Genomic DNA, 25565 nt, shown 5'->3' on the forward strand with positions numbered 1-25565 from the left:
GACATGAAGGGCATGAGTGCAATCTAATACTTTCTAAGACTTTCTAGCTAAGAAAGATGCAAGTATTTCTTTTATTGGTCCAGAGCCTTCGGTAACATTGGTAACAAATAGCTTCACAAATAACTTAATATGTTAACAGGAGAAACAAAATCTACTTGAACCCAGGAGAGCCCAAACAGGCATGCAGCAGTCAAGAAGATTCATTGATATTGAAAACTGAAAACTTCAAAGTTAACGTTAACCTTAACCTTAGCAGAAATGATATTAAACTCTACACTAAACTTCTTACAGGACATTGTAGACTTAATTACCTTAAGTACTTAAGTGTGATTGAAAGTGCGATTCCTGTCGACTCTCTCATGAGGAGAAGGAAATATCAGAACATGTTCTATGGAACTACCCATCGGCGGCAAGATGTAGACTTATATAGCTTGAAAGCGGAATCTTAGTCCCAAATCAAATAGTTAAAATCAAGCTCACAGCAATTACGAGATTTGTAATAGTCTAGAATTATTTTAGTTGGACTTTTAAGCACACAATAGATATTTTAGATCGAGGTGCATGGATAGCTTATTATTTAGTAATAATAATAATACTATTCTCAAGGTTTCTAAGTTCAGTTCACAGTTCAGGGATGATAACATATTGCATTATAAAATGCCTTCGAATTAAAGGAATCGAAAAAATCTTTTAAATGTAAGTTTTTTTTTTGTCCACGTTCCGATAAAAGGAGATATCAGTCTTTTAGTAGGTTTACTTACAGGTCACTGTAAACTAGGGAATCATGCTAGAAGATTAGGTTTCCCTTTCAATCAAATCTGTCGCAGTTGTGGGGAAGACGATAAGAGTACCTCTTATCTACTATGTTTGAGTCTAGCTCATTCACGGAGGCGATTCAATACTTTAGGAGCCCCCTTTCTTGAGGATGTTGACTAATTACAGGACCTGACACTAAATAGCATTTTAGACTTCACCAACGGTTGTAGGTGGTTGTAAGTCCTGAGTTTTTCTTATATATATGGTAACATAATGGCCCTATAGGCCTAAGTGGATCCACTAGGGATCGCCGGTATAACCTAACCTATGTTTTTCTTTTTAACTGAGAAGGATCCGTTCTAAAGATGGTTGTATTTCGTATATCACTGAACTTAGAAACTAAGTTGTACACTATTCCAATTAGTCTAGATAAATGTAGACTAAGAAAGCCAGCTCTCACTTATGTCAAATATTGTCGTAACAAAATTAATTATTAAGGCCATGTTCGAATTCGAGTAAATTGAGGGAAGTAGTAAATTATGTCGGTAAGGAAGCGAATGTTAATATTTACGAGAATTTCGTGTAGGGTAAATTAGATATAAATTAGTTAATATAGGTGTTACCATTGTGAAAATTTTATAAGATGTTGAATAAATAAATAAATAAATTTGAAAACTTTTAACTAATAATAATAAATAAGTGCAATAAATAAATAAATAAATAATTACATAAGTGCAGTGCAAAAAATCCCTAGGAAATTTCAATTTACTTTACCTTAATTTACTCGAACTCGCACACGGCCTAAGAATCAATTATTCTACTCATAGATGAAGATAAGTTATAATGAGCATAATTTAAATATAATATACTAAATTTTTCATATATGAAATATAAGCATGAATAAGTATGAATATAAGTTAACCAGTATGGCAAGTTGCACTGTGCCATACTAAACCAACCTGGATTTTCGTACATTTCCTTAAAAACTAGAGTGTTGAAATTCGAAAGCTGGCGCATGTGCAGATAATTTTTTAGTTATACATATATACGAATGTAAATACCATGAGAATAAAATTTGCTCGTTTAAACAAAACATTTATTTATGAATAAAAATCGACTAGAAGTAAAATAAAATGCATATAATTGCTACAAAATCATAAGAACTTTTCGGGACTGTTAAAAAATATCTATTTGTTTGCGCTTTAAACAAATGAGGACCTGCAAAATGGTTATTACTTGACATGTATATATACGTTTCTTCCATTCAGTGCACATAGATTGATGCCTAAGAAACAACATTTTCCAAAAAGAAATCAAGAAATCAGTTTAAGTGTTAAAATAATTAGTGTCTCGAGTTTCTGAATTTCCAAGAGATATACGTTTAAATTTATAATGAGTAGTGATAAATTTAAATAATCAATTAATCCACATATATTAAATATGTGCAATTGCAATGGAAAGGTAATTTAATTTATTTAGAAAAAAATCAAAAAAAAAATCAAAAAAAATCAAAAAATTCAAAAAAAAACAAAAAACAGTGCAAAAGTATCTACAAAACTTTATATAATTTATTAATAAAAATTATATAAGTTAGTTGTGTATATTAATATACAGAAAAAAGTGAAAATATTTAAAAGAGTTATGAGATATGCTTGTATATAAAAATATAGATACGTCGTATACATGCTTGATAAAAATAGTAATACAAATGAACAAAAACTCCCTGCAAAGGAATACGAAACATATAAAATCATCTACTGGGACTAACATTCGCACATCGTTAAAGATTGAGCCCGGGCATATTAAAATGCATGCAGTCTCCTTAATTGCTTTTCTAAATGCCAAAGTTATTCGAGACCCAATAATCTGTGTAAATTGATAAACAGATAATTAAAATGCCAAACTTTGTGTGAGAGTTCATTTGCATAAAGCCATTATTTTCCTTTACTCTGATTAACTGTCAGGCTAATGAATTGATAAATATGATTTCGGTTTGAAGATGAGTGATGTGTAGTATTATACTTACTTTTAGTTATGCAGTTTGTCTATACCTAATGATAATTATAGGTATGTCTAGAGTACTTTCTAACATTTGCACAAGTTTACGTAATATATCTAGCACTAATAATGTTTAAGTATATAAATTAGTGTAAAAAGTACTACTAAGAAAATCCTATCAAGGTTGCCCTTTGAAGCATCAGGTTATTTAGAACACTTTTACTACAACGCAAAACATTGATGACATCGCATTTAACTTTTGTATATATACATGAAATACACTTTTTAAGCCGTAGGCGAATAACATGAAAAAAAATGAATGTGCAATCTTATAGTTTGAAGAAGTTCTAAAATTCCTGTGTTTACACTATAGTAATTTACTTAAGAAATTGTGTAATAATAACTATAATTTTTTATACAAATGCCATATAATCAGATTCTTTATTTCTATAATTTTAATATAAACACAGCAAGTGATTTGTTAATGAAACTTTCACAGCAAATTAACAAAACTCTAGAAAAATATGCGTACATAAAAGTCAAGTACGGTTTTGGGTCAGTTGGTTAAGGAGCGCTGACTCTGCACTTCAAATTTGACAGGGCATGAGTTCGATACCTTGTACTTGTAGTCTCAAAAAATTATTTACGAATAATTAAATACAAGAATTATGTCCAAGACCACTGATGATGGGTATTTAGCAATGCTCAAAACAGTTGTATGGTTAGCCAAAAATTCAATTAATTAAAATAATATAAAAAGAATTTCTGTTGTTGTAGTTCATTACTTTTTAAAAAATATTTTTATAATTCTATAATTAAATTGAAATAAATATACTCTAATTCTAATATTTGTTTGGAACCATTTAATATACGAAAATGTTCCAAAATACTGAGTTGTTCGTAGATAGTCAACTTGGTTAAATAAAAAACGGGCTTTTAGTTTCAGTTTATTTATCTTTTATTTTAAATATGATAATCCATTTGTGATTTCATAAAATTTACTAATGATTAAGATTTAATTCAAATTTTGATATAAGTTGTTATGACTGAAGTGACTATTTCACTTAATAAAAACTAGTATATTTGATAGGGAGGTTTCGAATAGTCAATTGAAATTTTTATTTAAATATATATTTTCGACCTTGTCATTAAATGTAAAGCATAATAGCCCTAATTTTTTCTTTTTTGCTCTTTGCGAGCAAAGAAATACTCGCAACTTTCGAAAAAAAACATGTGAAGCAACAACAATGCTCTTAAAATCTTCAGAGTTAGGTTTTACTGGCAAAATATGTTGCAAAATTCCAATCATCCGTTCAAATCATATCAGCAATTTATTAACTTATAAATTCAAATAAATAAATAAATTAATTAATTTAAATATATAAGATAAAAATGCTGAGACAGTTCTGTTTGACATACGTTACTGTCAAATCACAAAGTGGATAATCCTCATCAAATATATATACCAGCACATATTCCAACACAATAACTATAATACTCGAACATTTTTGAGTTGCGTTCGAGTATACTCACGTATATCACGTGATATACTCGAGTATATCACAACATATTAAACAAAAGAACTGTTCCCATTCGTAATTGAATTTAAGTAGGACTCGAATCGAATTCTAATTTTACTATTTTGAGTTCTCATACCTAAAAAATTCTAATAAAACTGCGTTATGTGATCAAATCTTACACGTCTTTTTGTACCGAATAAAGTTTACTTGAATTTAATTTTATAAATTTATTCATAAAGAGGTTTTTTCGAACAGTAGTGATCTACAACAACAAAAATTTTATTTTTTTTTATATTATTTTAATTAATTGAATTTTTGGCTGACCATACAGCTGGTTCGAGTATTGCCAAATATCTATCATCAGTGGTCGTGGAAATAAATTTATTCAAGTAAATTTTAGATAAGATTAATCCTAATCCTAATCAAGTATAGAATTTACAATTATTCCCCATATGTTCTTGCGAAATTTAGTATAAATAAAAATATTCAGACATGTAATTAAGATTTAACCCAATAAAAAAAGATATGAAAGGTGAAAAACTTTGTTTTTTTCGTTCAAATAAAACTGTCAGCACGAATAAAAGCAAATGATTTGTTGAAAGCGTTTCAGAGAGATAATAAAATTTTACTACCATTTTCAACCATTTTACCATTTTTACTAGATTTTTACTTAAAAATATGCTCTAAGGGTGTTTATGAAGTATTTATCGAAAGAAGTTATGAGATTTAGAAAAAAAAGTACTAATAACTATACTATGATTATAAATAAAAGAAAATATAGTGAACTCTCACGAGTTGGCACCACATTGTTTCTAAAGTAATTTTACTTGCATTTTTGATTTAAAAAGTTACTAAAAAACATAAAATTTTTATATAAAAAATTATTTTTCCACAATAATCTCCTTAATTTGTTGACAATTAATTTTACCACACAATCAGTAATTATATTTAGTATTTCTTTTTTTTTTTGACTTTGTTAAATTAAATACCACAACATCAAATATTACAAACTCTCAGTAGTTTAGAGATTACACATATTCTTTAAAAAATATCTCACCGTCTTCACCGCCAAGTATCAAAAACCTGATATTTTCAATTGCAATGGAATATGTAATAAATAGTCTACCATCCCATCAACCTTCCGTCCTTAAAAGCATTTCCATATCATATTTTGTTTAATTTTTCACAGCATCGATAGTTGGAATTAATTTTTGTGAAGTGGGTTTGATTATTTTGAATAGTGGCACTAGTCCCTCAGTGGCATACTATATTATCATTCTTATTATATATTATGAGAGCTGAACACTGGTTCAGTAAACCCGCACACGTATTACTTAATATCTATTAAGTACAATTCAGCAAAAGTAATAAATTAATAAATAGTTAAGAGTGTACTATGCATATCCAATAAAGCATATTATAAAAAAAAAACCTTTTTATATCTTATTAGCATTGGCCAGATTCTTGCCTTTATAAATGCCTCAGGCTGGTTTCTAGCTTAATCTTCTCTTTACTATCCATTTTAATGAAAATTTGTGGATTCAAAACGGTTTCCTTAGCTAATTGAGGTGGATTTGGTCCTTCCTCCACCACAACTAACTAACTTTGTAAATATGTACTAATACATTGTAAATCATATTACATAGGAAATACTACATATTAAATATACATTATTACACTTTAAATGTGGGTCATTCTTTTACAAATCGGACCGATTTTGGCAAAGTATGACTTCATCACCTCCGATTTGGCTGAAATTTTTTTATGAGCCCTTTCATAAAATAAGAACACCCGTATCTATCAGATATGATCCTATGGGGTTTAGACAATTAGCATTGTAAACACATTTTTAGACACAATAGTTTAAACAATTAAGATTGTTTATATTGAAGAGCTAATATTGAAAATTTTTCTTCTCCCGCAAAACACATAAGCACATACTTACGTATTATATTTCCGATTTATAAATTTTTAAAGAATATAATACAAAAATTCTTACATATTATTTGTGATTTCGATTTATAATAAAATTCTACACAAAACCCAAAAATTTTAAAATGGTATTGACCTTACAATTATTTTTTAAAAATTATTCGTAATTTTTCCTTTATACGTCACTCATACGCACTGTAACACCATTGAATTAATCGATCCACAAAAAATGACACCAAAATTTTTACATTTTATTTCTGTATTGAATGTATCATTAAATTCTACATAAAAATAAAATCAAACTTTTTAGGACGTTATTGTTTTCTTTAATAAAAACATTCTTAATTTTTTGAACCATTTCTTAAAAGTCCAATCAATTATCTTTAAAACGCAAAAAATTTCAAATTTCTATTATTTATGGAGTTTGAGATATGGTCGTTTAAAAATGTGTCTACAACGCTAATTGTTAAAACCCCATGGGTCCATATCTCCTAAGAAAAAAAAATTCAAAACTTTTTTCAGAGATAAGGGTCTTCTTATTTTACGAAAGGAACGTATAAAAAAAAATTCAGCCAAATCGGAGGTGATGAGGTCATTTTTTGCCAAAATCCATATAAGTTATTACATATTGATTACTATTATAAAAATTAATATATAAATTTCTATAAATTCAATATGTTAATTTGTATGTCATCGTATATACACATTTTTTATTTATGTAACTTAATATTCATATCATCTTTCATAAGATGAAAGATGATATATATATATATATATATATATCATATATAGCCCACTAAAAAACTTCTTTGAATCAATACCAATGCTTTCAAAAATTACCAAGAAATTAAATATATATATTATAATTATAAATAACAATTATAATAGATATTTTATAATGTATAAAAATCTCAATAGCAAACATAAAAAATATTAGAAAAGACGAAGGGTGTTTTTGGAACCTTTCGTTTTTTGAGGTTCTCCTCCAAAATAAACTATTTTTATTTTAATTTAATTTTTAGTACAACAGCAATTTCTAAAGATGCGGTCAAATAAACCACGAAATGTCTGCTTGTATATAATTTAACTAAATAAATAAAAAGGTTTTTCGAAAAGTAGTGAACTACAACAAAAATTCATTTTATATTATTTTATTTAATTGAATTTTTGGCTGACCATACAGCTGACTCGAGTATTGCTAAAAAGCCATCATCAGTAGTCTTGAAAATAATTTTTCAAGTACCAGGAATCGAACTCGTGCCTTCCGAAATTTGAAGCTCAGAGTCAGCGCTCCTCGCATATTTTTCAGGAGTTTCAAAACCAATAAGTACATAATAAAAATAAATACCTGCTAGTCATTGAATAAAAAATATTCATACCTTGCATATTATTGAAAAGGGGGTCAAGTTATAGAACAGTAAAATAAATACTCAACAATATTTGCAAATCATATTTGATCTCCAGGGATATGACTATTATTAACAACAAAATTAATTTAAATAAATTAAATTGTTAAATCGTTGTTGGTTAAATTTTATTTTGTAATTTTATATATGATAAATAAAGTTAGTTCTATGCAGACTTCATTAGAAGTAACACGTATACGTTTCAAAAACCAAAAGGTTCTATTGGTTACTTGGACGAAATTCACATTTTACATCGAAAGTGAGATTATATAAACAAATTATAAAAACAGTGTGGATATAAAACATTCAGCTATGAAAAATAGCAACTTAAACCAGTATAGGTATCAGTCAAAAATTCTGTGAACAAGTAGGTTTTCAGAATTATATTTAAATTAAATATATACTGCCATATTGAATATATGATATAAACATAAAAACCTAATTTATAATGTTAATTTTTTCTTGCCGGGAGTGATGCATCTTTATGACGAAAAGAAACTATTTAAAAGTTAAATGGGTTCGAATAGCAAAGAAAAGACAAAGACAAAAATGTATTTAATTTATTGAAATTTGGTTAACCATATAACGTTGTTTCGAGTATTGCCAAGTACTCTTCATCAATGGTCTTAGTAAAAACTCGAAACAACGTTGTATGGTCAACCAAATTTCAATAAATTAAATAAATTTTTGTACTTTTCTTTTTTTTTGCTATTCGAATCCATCTAACATAAAAACCTAATATTAAGGGACCGAAAATAATAGTTATTTCAAAATTTTTTAAGAAAAAAAGCAGCAACAAAATGTTGTCTAAACTCTTATATAAATACATAATTTTCATTTCATCCTGAATATTTGGCATGCTTTATATATATGAGCGTTTAAAAAAAAAACTCAAAAAATAACAATTATATTTGCTTTATATTTTATTTTTCATTAAAAAACCTTTTGTTAGTCAATATGACTAGTTTTTGTTGAATTTAACTTTGCAATTTGTTTAAATATAATAAACAAAAAAAAATATTTATTTTTCAGAAATAATTATTATCATGTGCTCTTTATTTTTCCGCACACAAATAACACTTACGCACTGATTTTTATTTTAAAACGCTACTTGTGTGTTATTTTTGCCTTAAAAATATAAAATTCAGGAATAACTTTTATTTTTGAAAACGAAATATAATTCACACGAAGTGCTCGATAATTTTAAAAACGAAAATATAAAACGTGTTTTGTATGTAAGGTAGTTGTTTTTGTAATTTCATACAAAATGTATTAAATGGTTGGTACATGTGATGTGAACAGACCCCCCCCCCCACGCACATTGTAACTAGACAAAAAAAAACTTTTATACTAACATATGTATTATTTATATTCACATTTCATAGTATGTGCAATTAAAGTAATTTTAAGGATGTTGTGGCAATAATAAATAATAATATTATAATAATAATAAATACTATAATAATAAAAATATTTAATAAAACTGATATATAACCAAATAATTCGTCCGTCACTTCTATATGGTTGTGTAGCGTAATGCAAAGCTTCAAAAACTACTATTCGCCAGCTAGAAATTGCACAAAGCCAGGCTCTGAGAAGACTTTTCAAAGTACCTTGGTACATTAGGACGAATGACATTCTCAGGGACCTCAAGATTGAATCTATCAAAAAATACATAAAGGATAGAGCCCTGAAATTATTTGCGAAAACTGACAGACTTACCAACACCAGATTATCGAATCTCAGAATGGTTACAGGCTCTTAGGGAAGGTAAGCAGATCTGAGGTCAATTATTGCTTAGTCTGATGAAGTGATAATCAATAATCCAGTCAAGGCATAAAGAGGGGTTTTAAAAATACCTCGAGTTAAGAAAGAGTAAAAGTGCTCAAGTGCACTGGCTCAAATAGCTTCAACATAATTTAATAAAATATCTTCTACGTATTATAAATTGTTGAAGTTTCAAAAAATTACAGTGTAGAGGTTTTCATTTTGGACTCGGTAACTTGACATAACTATTCCTACTATAAAAACACATTTAACAAGTTACATAAAATATAAACCATTATCTTATTTACTGTAAATATATTTAATTGTTTTTACTTACTTTTTCCAGGTTATATGGACCTTCAAGTAAAGCTTAAAGTATAATAGTTACCATGCAACCTAATCAGATCACGTTATGTCAATGCCAAGTCAATTTATTTATCTCCATAAGTAACATCTTTCATTAACTGATTCAGGTAAGTAGTCATTTGTATGTCCAATAACTATTTTTAAATAAATAGTTACTTTAAAAGTACGTAGTAACGCCTTTACACCAAGGTAGAGAAAAATTAAACGTTTTCTTATTATCTCTCTTCTTAATTAAACTGTCTTGTTTGAAATACTAAAAACAGCGTTTGACAGTTTTGTTGGACATATAATATATATGTCACTGAAACAGTACTATCGAACCAATTAGAAGATCAAAAGGGGCTTCTGTTGTATAGTTTAGTTTTATGTATGTTAGATACCAAAGCTATAATAAATATTTGATTTTTTTAAAATAATTTAAAATTTTATATCTAATCATTTATAATTTTTATATCTTATTATTTATAATTAATTTAAAAAAAATAATTTCAGACCATTTTTGGCCAACATTTATAAAAGAAAACGCACTGCTCACTAATGTCGAAATAAAAGTAAGTATTATTATATACCTAAAGTGTATATTTTAAAAAGTATTTTTTTAATATTGGTGTTTAAAAATTAATTATAGTAATTAAGCTATTCTAAATTATTTAAGTATAATAGTTATTTTGTGATTTAAAGCGTATTTTCGCATTAGATCTGTTTTTAAATTTAGACAAGTCACGACTTAAAAATTTCTTGAAATCAAATATGTCCAAGAAACTATTTTCAATAGGAAATGAATAAATTGTGAAAAATTACAATGTAATTTTTTTTTTTATTTAATTAAATTTTTTAGCTTTACAAACACAGCTCTGCCAAATACACATCATCAACCTTTTTAGAAGATTAGTTTTTTTTTGATTAAATTGTACGTATATAATTCTTAGATCGCTGGTATTAATAATCAACTTCAAATCCTGCTAGTTTTAAGGCGTAGATTAAAATAACACTCCAAACGTAAATTGGACCTTTTAGATAATTACAGAAGTTAAAAAAAAAATGGTTATCTTTTCAAACATGCAAGTATATATAGAAAATAAATATAGTCTACAGATCATTTGCATTGGATTTTATTTTAAAATATTTTTGGAATATATTTATTGTTGTTGTTGTAATTTGAGTTAGTGCTATTGCGAACTTTTACTCTTTTGTGGCTTGGGGGCTTATCACTGCCCCACACTAAACTTTAACTATATTAGAAGTATTATCATTTATTTATCTTCTAACTGATGACAGACCGTATATCTGCATATCTTTCTGTGCGTCTTGAGGTGAACTTAAGGTTTGTTAGGGCGGGGTTGGGCAACGTATCAAATTTTGTGAATAATTTTAGGGCTCTGTCCTAGATACATTTTTTCACTGAGTCGATCCTTAGATCTCTATGCACGCCTATTGTTCTAATATACAAAGGAATCTTAATAAGTCTTCTTAAAGCCAGATTTTGTGCTATCTATAATTGCTTTATGGCAGTGTTTGAGGCTGTATGTTTTGCTGTATGTTACAAATCCGTATATAATAATTTTCTATTTTTGAGATTGAAGCGATTATTATTAAACAGCGGCTTAAGGAGATGTAGAATTTTAGAGCAACTATACCGTTTGCATTTCATATGTTTATACCAATTAAGCCCTTTGTCAAAAGTGAGTCCTAGATATTTTATGCTTTCCACCCACCTCCCATCTCCATGCCACCGACGCTCACTCCTGAAGGATGCTGCCTTCTATTTCGTGTTATGAATATAGCCTTGGTTTTTTTTTTGTTATATATATTATATTTACATAATTATATTTTATTACAAGTGATAATTGAAATTTTTCTTACAGGTTTTGTGAAAGTTGTTATGATGGAAGCAACAGTAACAAAATTAAATTTTTTGTGGAGTTTACTTTCAATCCTCTTTTTTATGTGTATTGGCACCTTTTCAGGTACGTACAAATTTTAAGATTATACATTTTGACATTGAAGACATTAAAGTCTATTATGCTATTAAAATAATATGACAAAAATTTTATTTATTTATTATTATTTATTATTATTGTTTATTATTATTTATTATTATTTATTATTTATTATTATTATTATTTATTATTTATTATTTATTATTTATTATTTATTATTTATTATTTATTATTTATTATTTATTATTTATTATTTATTATTTATTATTTATTATTTATTATTTATTATTTATTATTATTTATGAATATTACAACTGGAGTATTTCAAATGTGTTCGTTAAGTCGGTAAAGTGATAAAATATTATTTGTATTTATTTTATTTCTACATATTTAATGAAAAGTATAGGATTGATATCTTAAACAGTATGAAGCTTAATACGCTAAAAGTTCCTCAGTTCGGACTGTTGTATTCGCCTTTATGTGCGCTATGTTGGGTATTATGTTGAAGGACATTGTAAGTACTGAATTTTAATCAGTTAAATGCAGCAGAAGGGATTTCTATATATTTTTATACTTCATTCGTATTACTTAAATCATCAATGATCACTGAGTGCTTAAATCAAATCATTCCAATTATCCAACTATGGGTACATTCGAAAGATTGTTTCAAAATTTTATTAAATTTCTGCCATTTCATAATTGCCACTTCTCTGTAATAGTCGTCATCATCTTAGCTTACCTTATATAGTCGTATATTTACTAATAGGATTAGAATTTTTCGTATAGTAACGTATGCGCGGTGACTAACAAAAATTCTCTTAGTTTCTCAAAAAATTCTCAAAAAAAAAATTGAACCCTCCAGTTTAAAATTTTTATAGAACATATTGAGCATCCCCACCTTGTGTTTGAGTGAGAATATGAAGACACGGTTATACTGATTTCTTCGTATATATAAGATGATTACTTAATATTTGCCAAACAGCCCAGTGCATCAGCAAATTTTTTTTTTGGTCAATTTTTATATCATATATGTTTACATTGATGGAAAATGGTGGGCAATCCTCTTACACGTTCTAAAATCTCCGAAACCACTTCGAAACAGTCACAAGCAATAATAATCTTATTTCCTTAATCTTAATTCGAAAAATCGATGATCAAAATTTTCATCATTTGAACGGTTTTCCCTCGGTGCTCTATTTGTAGAGGTTCTGTTGTATATATAGCTTACTAAAACGTCCAAATTTTTCGAAAGATTTATTTACTTAGTTGCAATACTTTAATTTCTCAGACAGCTAAGTTGTAGTTAAAAGATTTTTAACCATAAGTTAGATTAGTTAAGTTCAGTAACCTATTGCAAACAATATGTTCCAACATTTTGCTCATACTCGTAGTGCCCAACAAACAGATCTGTCTAATTTCTGGTAGTTTCTGGTGTCTGGTGGGTTTTCACACAATAAATAAGTACTAAATAAGTTTGTTCTTGCTATTATCGATTTTGTTGTATATATCTCGAGTTCAGGGATATTATAATATCATATGCTTGAAATCTCATTAATTGAATAAGTGAAAGTTTTTAATTTCTTTATTATTGAGTTAGTTAATTAAAGTTGGATTGTGTATAGTCATATCAGTTGCTTATATTAACAAAATCTTGTGAAACGCATGACTTAAAATTTTAAAACTTTAACTTTTGGTTTTCGAATGATTCGATCAATTAGATCGAGCCACTGTTTAACAGATTCTGATATATTTTAATTTTTTTTGTGATTATAAAGAATTTATTCTCATATCACATTTTACATATTTATTTCATATACTTTATTTAGTATATCTTACCAAAGCATATTATTTTACAATAAAATTTAAATTTTTTAGATATTGGAAGAATGCCTTCACAGCAAAACCATTTCGAAAGTAATATCGAATCCCAGTTTACAACAAAAAATAATACCAGAGTTGTTGCTCAAAAAGGAGGCCTAGCAATTTTACCATGTGTTGTTAAGCTCAATTCACCAGCAACGGTAAGTTTTATTTATGAAATTATATAATAATAATATTAATATAAAAAAAATTGGAAATGTAAATAGTTTGTTTGATAATAGGTAATATTCTTTATCTTTAAAGCGTTTGAGTATATTTGTTCAATTATTAAAATACATGGTAGCAAACGACTAATTCCTTTTTAAAGCTTTGACGATTTAATCTTAAGAATAAAATCAAACATAAACAAATGAAGAATTTTAGAATTGTTTAGAAAAGGGAAATAATAAGTACCTTATAGTAATTCAAACTAGTCTAAGACTAATCTTAGACTAAATGCTAGCGGATCAACTCTAGTCAAACTAGTCTAAGACTAATCTTAGACTAAATGCTAGCGGATCAACACTAGTCCGTTTTATATAAAAATAAGTAAGCGAGAACAAGTATATGTGCATTTCCTAGGGGCTCTGCATTGGTTACAACTTCTTTTCAAGTAGTTCGTGTGAACCATCCTCTAGTAAGTCGAACTAGTATAAGTTTAACGGACAAGGACTAGTCTGTTTTATATAAAAGTAAGTGGACTTTTTACATTTGATTGCCTAGGAAGCGGACCAGCTGTTTCGCTTTGTATATTTAGTTAATTGAATATGCAATAAAAACAGTGAAAATATAATTATCTTCTATATTTTTAAATTAATTAAATGACTTATTTGCAGGTTTCATGGATACGTCGTAAAGATTTTCAGTTGTTAACAGTAGGACTCTCGACACATAGTAGTGATAAACGTTTTCTTGTTGAACATGCTCGCCATATGGGCCATTGGTCTTTAAGAATTAAATCAGTTAATGAAGAAGATCATGGATTTTATGAGTGCCAACTTTCAATATATCCAACACAATCCATCTTTATTGAACTGAACGTTGTTGGTAAGTTAATTTTCTTTTAACATTACTTTTAACTTAGTTATATAATAAAAAATATAGTATTTAAAATATACATTATGTCTATATCACAAAACTATGATAATTAATATGAGCGTTCGGGAGACAACTATGAGAATTCTTGTTAAAAATAATGCCGAATTAATTTCACAATTCAAATAAAAACTATTTCATATATTCTATTAACAAAAACATCATAGTATGTCACAAATAACAGGTTAAATTAGGATTAGCGTAACAAGAAATCCAACGCCAAAGTTGGAGAAACCAATACCGTCTCAGTGGTTGCCTGAGTATCCGAGTGCCATAGCAAAGACAGGGCTTTGTAGTCCATGTTAATAATCCCAACGACTAATCTTAATTACTAGAGATTAACTACTAGATTACTAGAGTAATCTAGATTACTAGAGTGTTATAGAGTAGAGCTGGTTAATTATATTGTTAATAAAAAAAATTTAGGAAGATTAAATATTCTTTATCAAGACTCTAATATGTAGTAAAAGCTAATTTTAAAAACTTTTATATAGTTAAAGTGCAATTGTGGACGATTTCATAAGTTTACTTTTAATATTAATTCTTAGAGAGGTTTCGAACAGTACTAAATTGCAACAACAAATATTTTTATTTTTGTTTATGGAATGAGAAGTGTTCAAAATTCTATGTATTGTTTTATTTTAGAGTAATTCAAATATTTTCTTCATATATTTATATTTATATTTAAATATTTTCTGCAGAAGCGGTTGCCGAAATTGCTAGTACATCAGACCTATATATAGATGAAGGCTCCACCTTACGCTTAGAATGTAAAGTAAAACGAGCTACAGAAAATCCAGCTTTTGTGTTTTGGTAAATATCATTATTAATTATTAAAAAGTTAATATTGACTAATTGTCTTATTTTTTTAAAAATAAAATTTTTACTTTCTTTCATCAATAAACAGTTAATTTATAAAATATTAAAAAAATATTTGATAATATTAAATTGAAAATCATTATATGAAATGGTTTATTTTTTACAAAATTTAAGATTCATTTTATTTAATGTTAAAAAACAAAATTTATTTTTAGTAAAAAAAAATTTAAAAATTTAAAATAAATATATAAAACTAATAGTGAGCAAATGTTCAAATTCCACTGTTAAAGTTTTTATCAAGTGCGTACTTTGGCTGACCTTATAGGTTTAACAAATATTGCCAAATATCCGTCATCAGTGGGCTTTGGTTTAATTGTCCGTATATATTACTTTGACTGTAGTCAGGAATTGAATTGTGAATCGTAGACTTGAATTTGATCAATTTTTGTTGTTCATAAGTAAACAATAATTGCACCTGGCGTGATATTTTTAGAATTAACTCATAAACAACGGCTATAAAAATGTACTTAACTATTAAAAATTGTTGTTGTCTTCAGTATTATTATTGTAGGATATAGAATATTTACTTTCCATTTCTTGATGGTATGCTTTTTCTCATCTTTATTACATTTTTAACAGATAAAATAAACTCATGGACTATTTAATCTATTCACATCAACTTGAGAGAGACATTCGATATATTAACATATTTGATTACTTATTTATAAAATACAATTGTATGCGCTTTAGATAATTTTTCAATTTTAGATAAATATTAGGACAATTTGTTAAACTCTTTTTAAAATGTGGTAAAAACAATTTTTAATAATTTATTGTTTTAATGACCAAATATTTTTAATAATAATTTTGTTTTTTAACACTCTAATTGGTCAATAATTAAATAATTAACTATTTAAAAAATTTTTTTGTTTTTAAAAATATTTTATTTAAATCGATATTTCGACTATATTCTTTCGTTATCATCACGGTACTATATAATGTTAATATAATATAACAATACTTTAGTATATATCACAAAAACACAATTATACAATACATTAACCTATTGAGTCCAAAACAGTATTGGCTTTATATTGTATCACATCAAAGCATGAGAAGGACCTATGTAATGTAAAGCTGTTCCACCAAGAAAATTACCAACAAAAACGCATATCCTTGGAAATGCTATATATTCCACAAACTGTTAGTAACACCAGGCTTAATTATAAAACAAATCCGGAAGAGGATAAATAATATATCCTATATTTATTGTCAAAATATTGTATAATTATTTCCTCTATATATGTAACTCAAGTTTTAATGTTAATTGTATAATTTTTCTTTGTAATATATACTAAAATATATATATATACCCTGATAATGACTATAGTATATAGTCGAATTATCACTTAAAAAAAAATCTTTTTTTTTTTAAATACTTATATATTTATTTATTGCATTTTCTTTTACAATGAGACTAAAAATAAGTTTTAAAATCTTATCACTAATTACATAATATTACAGTTTTTATTTTAACTATACATTGTATAAAATAATATAAAATAAGTAAACTTTATATCACGCACCTCTCTTAGATCAATGGGTTAAATTTCATTGGAGTGAATGTTAGGTAGTTTATTAAGGAAGCAGTTCAACTTAATCAGATTACTAAAAAGAAAGGTGCGGTTCTTACTTTAAGCTATTGAATATTAATTAATGGCTGGACAATCAGCTCTTTTTGGGCGGGAAGTAGTGAATAGAAGTGCGAAATTCCTAGCTAAGGGGTTAACATGTTCTGTCAGCCTACTATTGTATTTTTTTCTTGTTTGTCAAATTCGGCTTTAACTAATGGAATTTGTAGATCTCGGTGGATACTTTCATTCCTAATATACCATGGGGTTCAAGTAATTGTTCTCAGTATTTTTGACTAAGCTCTTTGGATAATTTCAATATTTGAAGCATGAGCATTACCGAATAGCTGGATACCATAAGTCCATATTGGTTTTATGATGCTGTTATACAAGAATACTTTATACTCTAGGCATAAAGAGGATGTGTTATTAATGAGTCAATGCAACTTAGAGGCTTGGAGCTTACTCTGAATTTTTTTGGTTTCACTATAATTGCGCCAAGTTAGTCGTCTGCCTAAGTGAATACTTAATTACATTATATTATCTGCTTGTGGTATGGAAATTTTATATAAACATATAAAATCTTTTAAAAAACAAAAACAATTTTAAAAACTTTATTATTTAACTATTGACCAATTAGCCCGTTAAAAAGAAGATAATTATTAAAAACAATTTTTTTTAAATAGATTTACAATAGATGCTATATTTTTTAAATATGTGTTCTTTTCTCTTATAATAGTATGTAAATAAGTTAAGTTTTCTAATATTTCATATCGTAAAGTAGAGCATCATTACAAAACTTCTGTATCTTTTACAAGCTCGTCCATTCACAGCCTTCTTTTTTTTCCATATATATGGATGATGTTATCAATTCAGATGCTATGTTAGTGGGCTTGGATAAAATTATTGAAAACCTTAGAATTGCTACATAATCATTCAATAGCATTGAAGTTTACATTCTCAGGTCGTTTAAGATCAACTCAGTTTCATAAATAAAATATTATTACAATAATTTGAAATTTAATAATTAAAATAATTTTTAATAGGTATCACAATAGCAAAATGGTGAACTATAACACACAAGATGGATTCCTTGTGACATCTAGTAATGACAATTTTCTTGCTCCGATTGACAACAATGCGCCCCACACTAATGGTAGACAGAAAATCGACAAGCAGCCGGCAAACGGAAGTTCTCATACAAATAAAAATAAAAATGATGTCACTACAAGTACAGATGACAAGAGATTAAGCAATATGAAACCTTACAGTAACAACAATGATGATAAGAGTAATCTTAGTAATTATAATAAAAACTATAATAACAACCATAGCGTAAATTATAATATTAACAACCATAGTACTATTAGCTATAATAATAACAACAACAATAATAACAATAATAATAATTTAAACAAAAATAGCAAATATCAATTTAATAAATTTGGAAGTAGTGATATAACAAACATAAACAGTAAAAGAAATAATTTAAATACTAAAAAACTATCATCAACAACAAAAAGCATACATTCATCACTTTATGTGTCAACATCAATTAGTAAATTAACCATACAGGAAGTCTATCTGCATCACGCGGGAAACTACACGTGCGCTCCATCAAACGCACGCTCAGCGAGCATATCAGTTCACGTATTAAGAGGTGAGACATCCAAAATTTTGAACTTGGATTTATATTTTGACTAAGTCTGAATTCCACTTTACCATATGTAGACCAGAGCTGTCCAAAGCACGGCCGACAGGCCCCATGCGGCCCGCGGCTAATATTTGTGCGGCCCGCGATGTGTCTAATCTACTACAATTAGGCAAATTTTTCTTTGTTATATTTTAGTAAAATTACATTATTGACAAATACTTTAGTATATATTTCTTTGTTCAAAGTTGTAATTAAACTAAATTTAACATTATCGTAGTATTTTTATTTTTCTCTGGAAAATTTATGAACGATATGTATTTACTTCTGTGGCCCTCCAACCTATTCAGTGGTTTGTATTCAGTGGTTTGTTTGTACCTATTCAGTGCCCGCGATCTTATCTGGTCTGGACAGCCCTGGTGTAGAGAAAAGCTTGTGTTATTTACCGAATCTAAAGCTAATATGCTTAACTAAAGTATTTATAATAGCTATGGAAAAGAGCTCCATATATATCAAATTGAAAGTATGATCTGCAGAATACTATTTTTGTTATATTCTTTCGTCCTAACTTTAAGAATTTTGCAGTTTCCTCTAGCATTTAGAGAGATAGGAAAATATGTCCATAAAAGTGGAATAAGCTTATACGCGAATCTGACACTATAGTGTTTAATAATTGTTTTTGCTTTAAAACATCCACATCTATAATTAATAATTAAATGATTCAAAATTTGTTCCAGTCATTCCCATAATTATATAATTAAGATAGTCATGTCGATCATATATGATATACATATATGATCATATACATATATGATGATTAATTACTTTTGATTTATATTTGACACATGAAAATAAATAATTTATTTTGCAAAAGATTCAACTTTATTAGTTAATAATAATGATTAAAATAATGATTAAGTTACTTTTTAACATTTACTTATATTTCTTATAAAATGGCTTATAAAAAACGTGTATTTAATTCATTCAATTAAAATATCATCGCTCTGAGCACCGTTTTGAGGTTAGTAGGAGAAGATAGTAATCGTTTATGGCCATATCTGGAGAATATGTTAAAAGGAGTAACATTTCAAACTACAATTAGAATAATTTGCCAATTGCTATCAACGAGTTCTGATATAATACCATGGAAGAGCTCTTTTTTCCTATCTATTTGAGAACGTATTTTTATAATTCCATCTTTCAGATGCCTTAATAATGTTATAGAATATTCGCCATAGCTGATTTCGCCCATTCCAAAGTAAAGAAGTTTATATTACATGCAATCCAAAAGTTATAGGATATAACATTTCTGGTCACCTTTGCATCATTAGACACTTTGATAGACTTCCACTGGTTGCAGTTCTTTCATACGAGTATGACTATTGATAAGTTTGCTAAGTAGACTCACAAATTTTTGCACACAAAAATATCAATATATTATTGGGTTTGAACGATAGTTAACAAACTTGGTTTTAATAATACATATTATATTTTATATTTATATTTATATATATCTTATAATACACATAAGCGTCTGCGACGGCTTTGCACCACAGGGGCCTTGCAAAAAGTTGTGCATATATCTTGAAACTTTAACTATAGTTACCAGAGAAAAAAAAGTTGTGCATATTTCTATATTTCTTGAAACCTTAACTATACTTACCAGAAAAGAAATAATTTTGGTTGTCACTTATCGATTTAATTTGGAGGAAGTATAGGTTATATACTAGATTAATGTTTATATAGTAACGAGACTCATGTCCCAGTCAGTATAGTTTCTGTTGCAATAAGTTTCTCAAAGTTAAAATTGAATAAGACCAAGTGAGACTATCTGCATAGGCAATTATATTAATTGAAGTGAAAATAGCAGCAAATTTAGTTGGTCTAAAAGTAGGAAAGTTTATTTTATTTTAATTTTTGTTTATTTTAATTTGATTAAAAATAAAACTTTTATACATGCTTCGTGGCATCAAAGGTGCCTCGCAATTCTGATGTCATCGACGTGCAGAATTGATGTAGCTCCGCCATTGATCTTAGACCCTTTGGCTGAGGCTGCTGAATTACTTCTAAATATTAATTTCTAGCTGTGCCATATATCTGCTTTTACATGGTATTTTCATTCTCGTATTTTATTGATAGCAATCCCATATATTTCTAAAGATTACTGACTGAAATAATTGAGTCAATAAAGTTTACTAGAAGGCTAATTCCGATTCTAAGACCTGAAGCCATATAAACCAATTTTTCATAATAACTTTTGATATATCACATCTAATATATATCTAATATATAAGACTATTTTATTTATTTATTCAATTTACAAACATTCTTTTTAAATTTCAGGTGAAAAACCAGCCGCAATGCAACATTTGAATCACAGCATTTTTGAAAATGAATGCAGCAACTGCAGTATTGTCACAACTTTTCGAATAAGCACGAATAAAGCGTCAACTGTTGATATTAAGAGAGCAAAATACGACATATTCTTTAACATAAGTTTAAGCACTTGTTTATTTAATATTTATTATAGTTATATTTATACTAATAAAAACATTAAATATTAAAAATATTTGTTTCATTTCATATAAAACAATATAAAAAAAGTGTCTACTTGTCCACACGAAATATGGTTTTTCTGAATACATATATAGTATGTATATTAATTTTTCTATTATTGCTGTAGATATTATCTCAGTTATGAAATTAGATAATGCAAATCCTGTGTGTACTCTAAAAGTGATAACAAAGATAAAAACGAAATAGATAAAAAATAATCACTTATGGTAATATCCCAAACAAAAACCAAATTATAATGAGAAATAGAGAGTAACTATTTTCTATTAGGGTTATAGTTATTATCTCAGTTATGAAATTAGATAATGCAAATCCTGTGTGTAGTCTAAAAGTGATAACAAAGATAAAAACGAAATAGATAAAATATAATCACTTATGGTTATATCTCAAACAAAAACCAAATTATAATGAGAAATAGAGAGTAACTATTTTCTATTAGGGTTATAGATATTATCTCAGTTATAAAGTCAATCTAAAACTTATAATAAACATTTACTAGAAAAGATCAATATAAATCACTTATTCTTTTTTTTCTAACAGAAACTAAATTATACTGAGAAATAGACAGTAATTATCAATTCTCTATTAAAGCTATAGATATTAGCTCAGTTAGAAAGTTAGATGATGCAAATCTTATGTGTAATCTAAAACTTATAACAAAGATATAAACAAAATAAATAAAATGTTACTTATAAAGAGATCATATGAAAACGCTACAAGCTTATCATTATTAGCATTTTGGTTTATCCTTAAATGCCGTGTATAGCGTAACGTGATATTACGAAATTTATTAGATGAAACCATGATTTTTGTTATGGTTCTTATGTCGATTGGCGCTTAATAAACTTAGTTTACTAACTGAGGAATACTAAACACTTGGATTTAAGTTATCTATTATGCTAGCAATATGTGCTATTTTGTATAGAACAATTGAATGACAAGAGCAATAGAACAGTTTTTGCTAAAAAAATTTCATATTAAAAGAAAGATGTAAGTGTTTGTCAACAACTGTTTACGTAGAATTCTGAAAATGTGGTGGCCAGATCGAATATCAAATAAACGCCTACTAAACCAAACGACTCAAAAAGTAATACAAAATTAGATAGAAATGAGAAAGTGAAAGTGGATAGGTCATACGCTTAGACAACCGAGAGATTACATAGAGAGGCAAGCGTTAGCATAGAATCCACAAAGTAGCAGAAGACCTGGTGCTCCAGCGATAATGTGAAGAAGAACGATAGAAAGAGAGCTAGCTAAAACACGATATACATGAAACTACATCTACGAAAAAGCACCAAATGAAGTCATATTTAGAAAAATTATCAAAACCCTATGCCCCACTGAGGAAAATGGACAATAGTCAATTTAGATATGACAAACACCTCTATATTTTATTGCAAATGTTACCCGACTTGGATAGGTGCTGTTGGATGCTATTATCTATTTCAGTTCAGTTTAAATTAAATATGTTTTATTTTAAAATTGGGCATAACATAATTTTATAAATTGGTCTCCATATTATTACAATTTCAATGTGTTTTTTATGTCATTAAAGAAATTAAACACCTTTTAAATTTGTTACTCGACACACACGGAGAATGTAGCACACCTCTATAGAAGAGTGATTAGTAAAAATCAGTGCAATATGTAAAACGGAACCAAAAACAAGAAGAATGGATGTAGAGTTTATTAATTGTAGCTAAAACATGATATCAAATTCCTTGTGAAATATTGCAATATATATATTTCTCAAATATATAAAAAATTTTATACCATACACATTTATATATATATATATATATATAAATATATATAAACTTACGCTGTATGTTTGTTGTATTTGTTTTTGTTATGTAAATAAAATCAATTCATAATGGTTAGATGTAAATGAAATAGTCTTAAGATCAAGTTAACTAATCATTAAAATATTATAAAAATTGTTGTAATTATCTTTTTAGAGTTCTTGTTCTGATGATGGCTCTCAAGGAGAGCTGACTTGAAGCCGGTCATAAAAAAAGTCATAAAAAAAAGTCATAAAAAAACGAAATTAAACACCTATAAGTAGTAGTAGTATGTAAGTTTTTTTATTTACAATTATTAAAATATAACATATTAGCAGCAATGTTAACATTTAACTAATTTTTCATTTTAATAATGTGTAACTTGTGAACCACAGATTATTTAAGACAATAACTATTAAATAGTCCATCTTAATTACAGGTATATAAGTTAAACCAAAACTTGCTAGTTCAAGAAAGAACTGATAAACATGTTGTTGTTGTTGTAATTCGCAGGGATATATAAAGTAGATAACATGAAGAGAATTACAAAATACTCTTGGGTTAGGATGTAGATGGGTTTCGGTAACTGCAGAACATTGCAGCAGCCAATGCTTTATTTTACAAGTTTTCTACAGGAGTTTATGCAAAAAACATTAATATTGAAAAGCAAAATTGATTTTGTTTGTTTTTTTAATTTTTGTATTTATGGTTGAATTATTTTATTTAATATATAAAAGCATAAGTATAATATGTATTGCTTAAAATTTTTTACATAAAAAAAAAACAAAAATGAACTTTTAAGATTACAGGGTTAATTAATTAATAATTACATAAATTTAACATAACGACTATTTATTTGAATATATAATTTTATATTCTACATAATATAAAGCAAAACGTCACTTAAAATATAAAGGAAATTAAAATATTTAAAAACAAAAATATATAAATTACAAAAAAAAAAAACAAATAAATAAATAATAATAAAAATAAACAAAAATTAATAATATAAAAATATTTATATTAAAAATTAATAATATAAAAATATTTATATTATAAAAAAAAATATATATATATAATGCTAATACAAGTGAACAATATATGAAATATCAGAGGAATTTATTTAAAATATTTGAAAAAGAAAAATTATTTAAGAAAAAAGAATTTTAATTAGTACAAATATGGTCTTTCTTGGCTTTAACATACATAAATATATAAATATAATAGCTGATTATTTAGCACTGCCTAAAAATAATTTGATATAACTAACGAATCATAAATAGTATATAAGTGATTTGTTTTAAATATACAATCTATATGTTTATATAACACAAATAATAAAAACAAATAATAATAAAATAAAATAGTATCAAATTCTATTGCATTAAGTTGAATTCATCTTATATTAGCAGGTAAATAATCGCAAATTATTTTGTATTTTCTATTACTTGTATAATACTTAAAAGTAGATTTTGAGTACGACTTAATTGTAAAGAACACCACGTTTTCTTCTAACTTCTTAAAAGCAACAGATACAAATAAAAATAATCATTAAACAGTTCTCAGTTTAAGTTTTTGTTGTATTTTGAAATAGTTCGGTGTTGTTATTGTGAATGACTTATATTTTTAACTTAAGCAGCTTTAAAAGCTAGGAAGCTTCACATTAAGCAGTGTAATTTGATGTTTAAAATTAAAAAGATTATAAAATTTCAGCTTATATCTAAAAATAATTTCTGACACAAGAAATACTATAAAAGCAAGAAAATTTATAATAGAATAAAATAATAGAATAGAATAAAATAGAGTTTAAAATTACAACAATTCAATATAAAGCTTTGTAGATGACAATTGAATGCATGTATCCATGCATACAAGACATTTATTATTTTAACAGTTTAATAAACACTCCTAAACAATTTTAATTATTTATACATACATATATATATATATTTTATTAGTTATCTATGTTATCTATATATTTAACAATTTTTAAAAAGGTTCGCAGTTGATGCAACTAATGGAAGGCAGAAGATTTAGAAAGCTCGTTGCTGTTAATAATGTCCATATATGTTTTATCACATATATGTATATATTTTGTTAATATTTATTTTATTTATAATTTTTGGATACTTTTTAGCTGCTTAAGTTTTATTTTAAATTAATTTTTAAAAATATATCCAAAATTATGACAACTTTAAGACAACAGGTGTACTCGTAAGCGCTTATCTGTCTTTATGACTTTGGAGGCTTATTGTACTTCACTGTCCGTATCACTTTTATCTGCAAAAGAAAATTATTAATTATTAAAAATTTTATGTAGTTGCATTTATATAAATTTATATGTAAAAGTTTTTCTTATTAATAATTTAAAACCAATGCGCTACTAGATGTTAAAAATAATAACGATGAACATAAAAATTAATAAGTATTATATATTAACAAAATATATTTAATTTTAAATTTAATTTC

The 25565-nt window shown here is 26.7% G+C and overlaps 2 protein-coding genes across 3 annotated transcripts in view; one reads left to right on the forward strand and one right to left on the reverse strand.

Annotated features, from left to right (window-relative positions):
- Nucleotides 1–1870: 1870 nt before the first annotated feature.
- LOC119688550 (probable serine/threonine-protein kinase roco9) lies at nt 1871–21287 on the forward strand (the record flags this gene model as incomplete). Its single annotated transcript, XM_038103223.1, has 10 exons — nt 1871–2217; nt 9726–9852; nt 10238–10296; nt 11611–11712; nt 13561–13706; nt 14382–14592; nt 15342–15453; nt 18137–18440; nt 18507–18750; nt 21085–21287. Coding segments are annotated over exons 4-10 (1305 nt in total), but the record flags the coding sequence as incomplete, so codon positions are not given.
- A 2931-nt stretch (nt 21288–24218) lies between these two features.
- LOC119689665 overlaps nt 24219–25565 on the reverse strand; it is an 80653-nt gene continuing 79306 nt past the window's right edge. The window contains exon 15 of one of the 2 annotated variants that reach the window (XM_038104543.1): nt 24219–25376. In XM_038104543.1, coding sequence (XP_037960471.1) covers nt 25345–25376 — 32 coding nt within the window. In that variant the 3' untranslated portion in view covers nt 24219–25344. The remainder of the gene's footprint in view (nt 25377–25565) is intronic. The other variant, XR_005253469.1, reaches the window with a different exon arrangement.

This window comes from Teleopsis dalmanni, chromosome X, assembly GCF_002237135.1.
Source record: "Teleopsis dalmanni isolate 2A chromosome X, ASM223713v2, whole genome shotgun sequence".
Taxonomy (NCBI): Eukaryota; Metazoa; Arthropoda; class Insecta; order Diptera; family Diopsidae; genus Teleopsis; species Teleopsis dalmanni.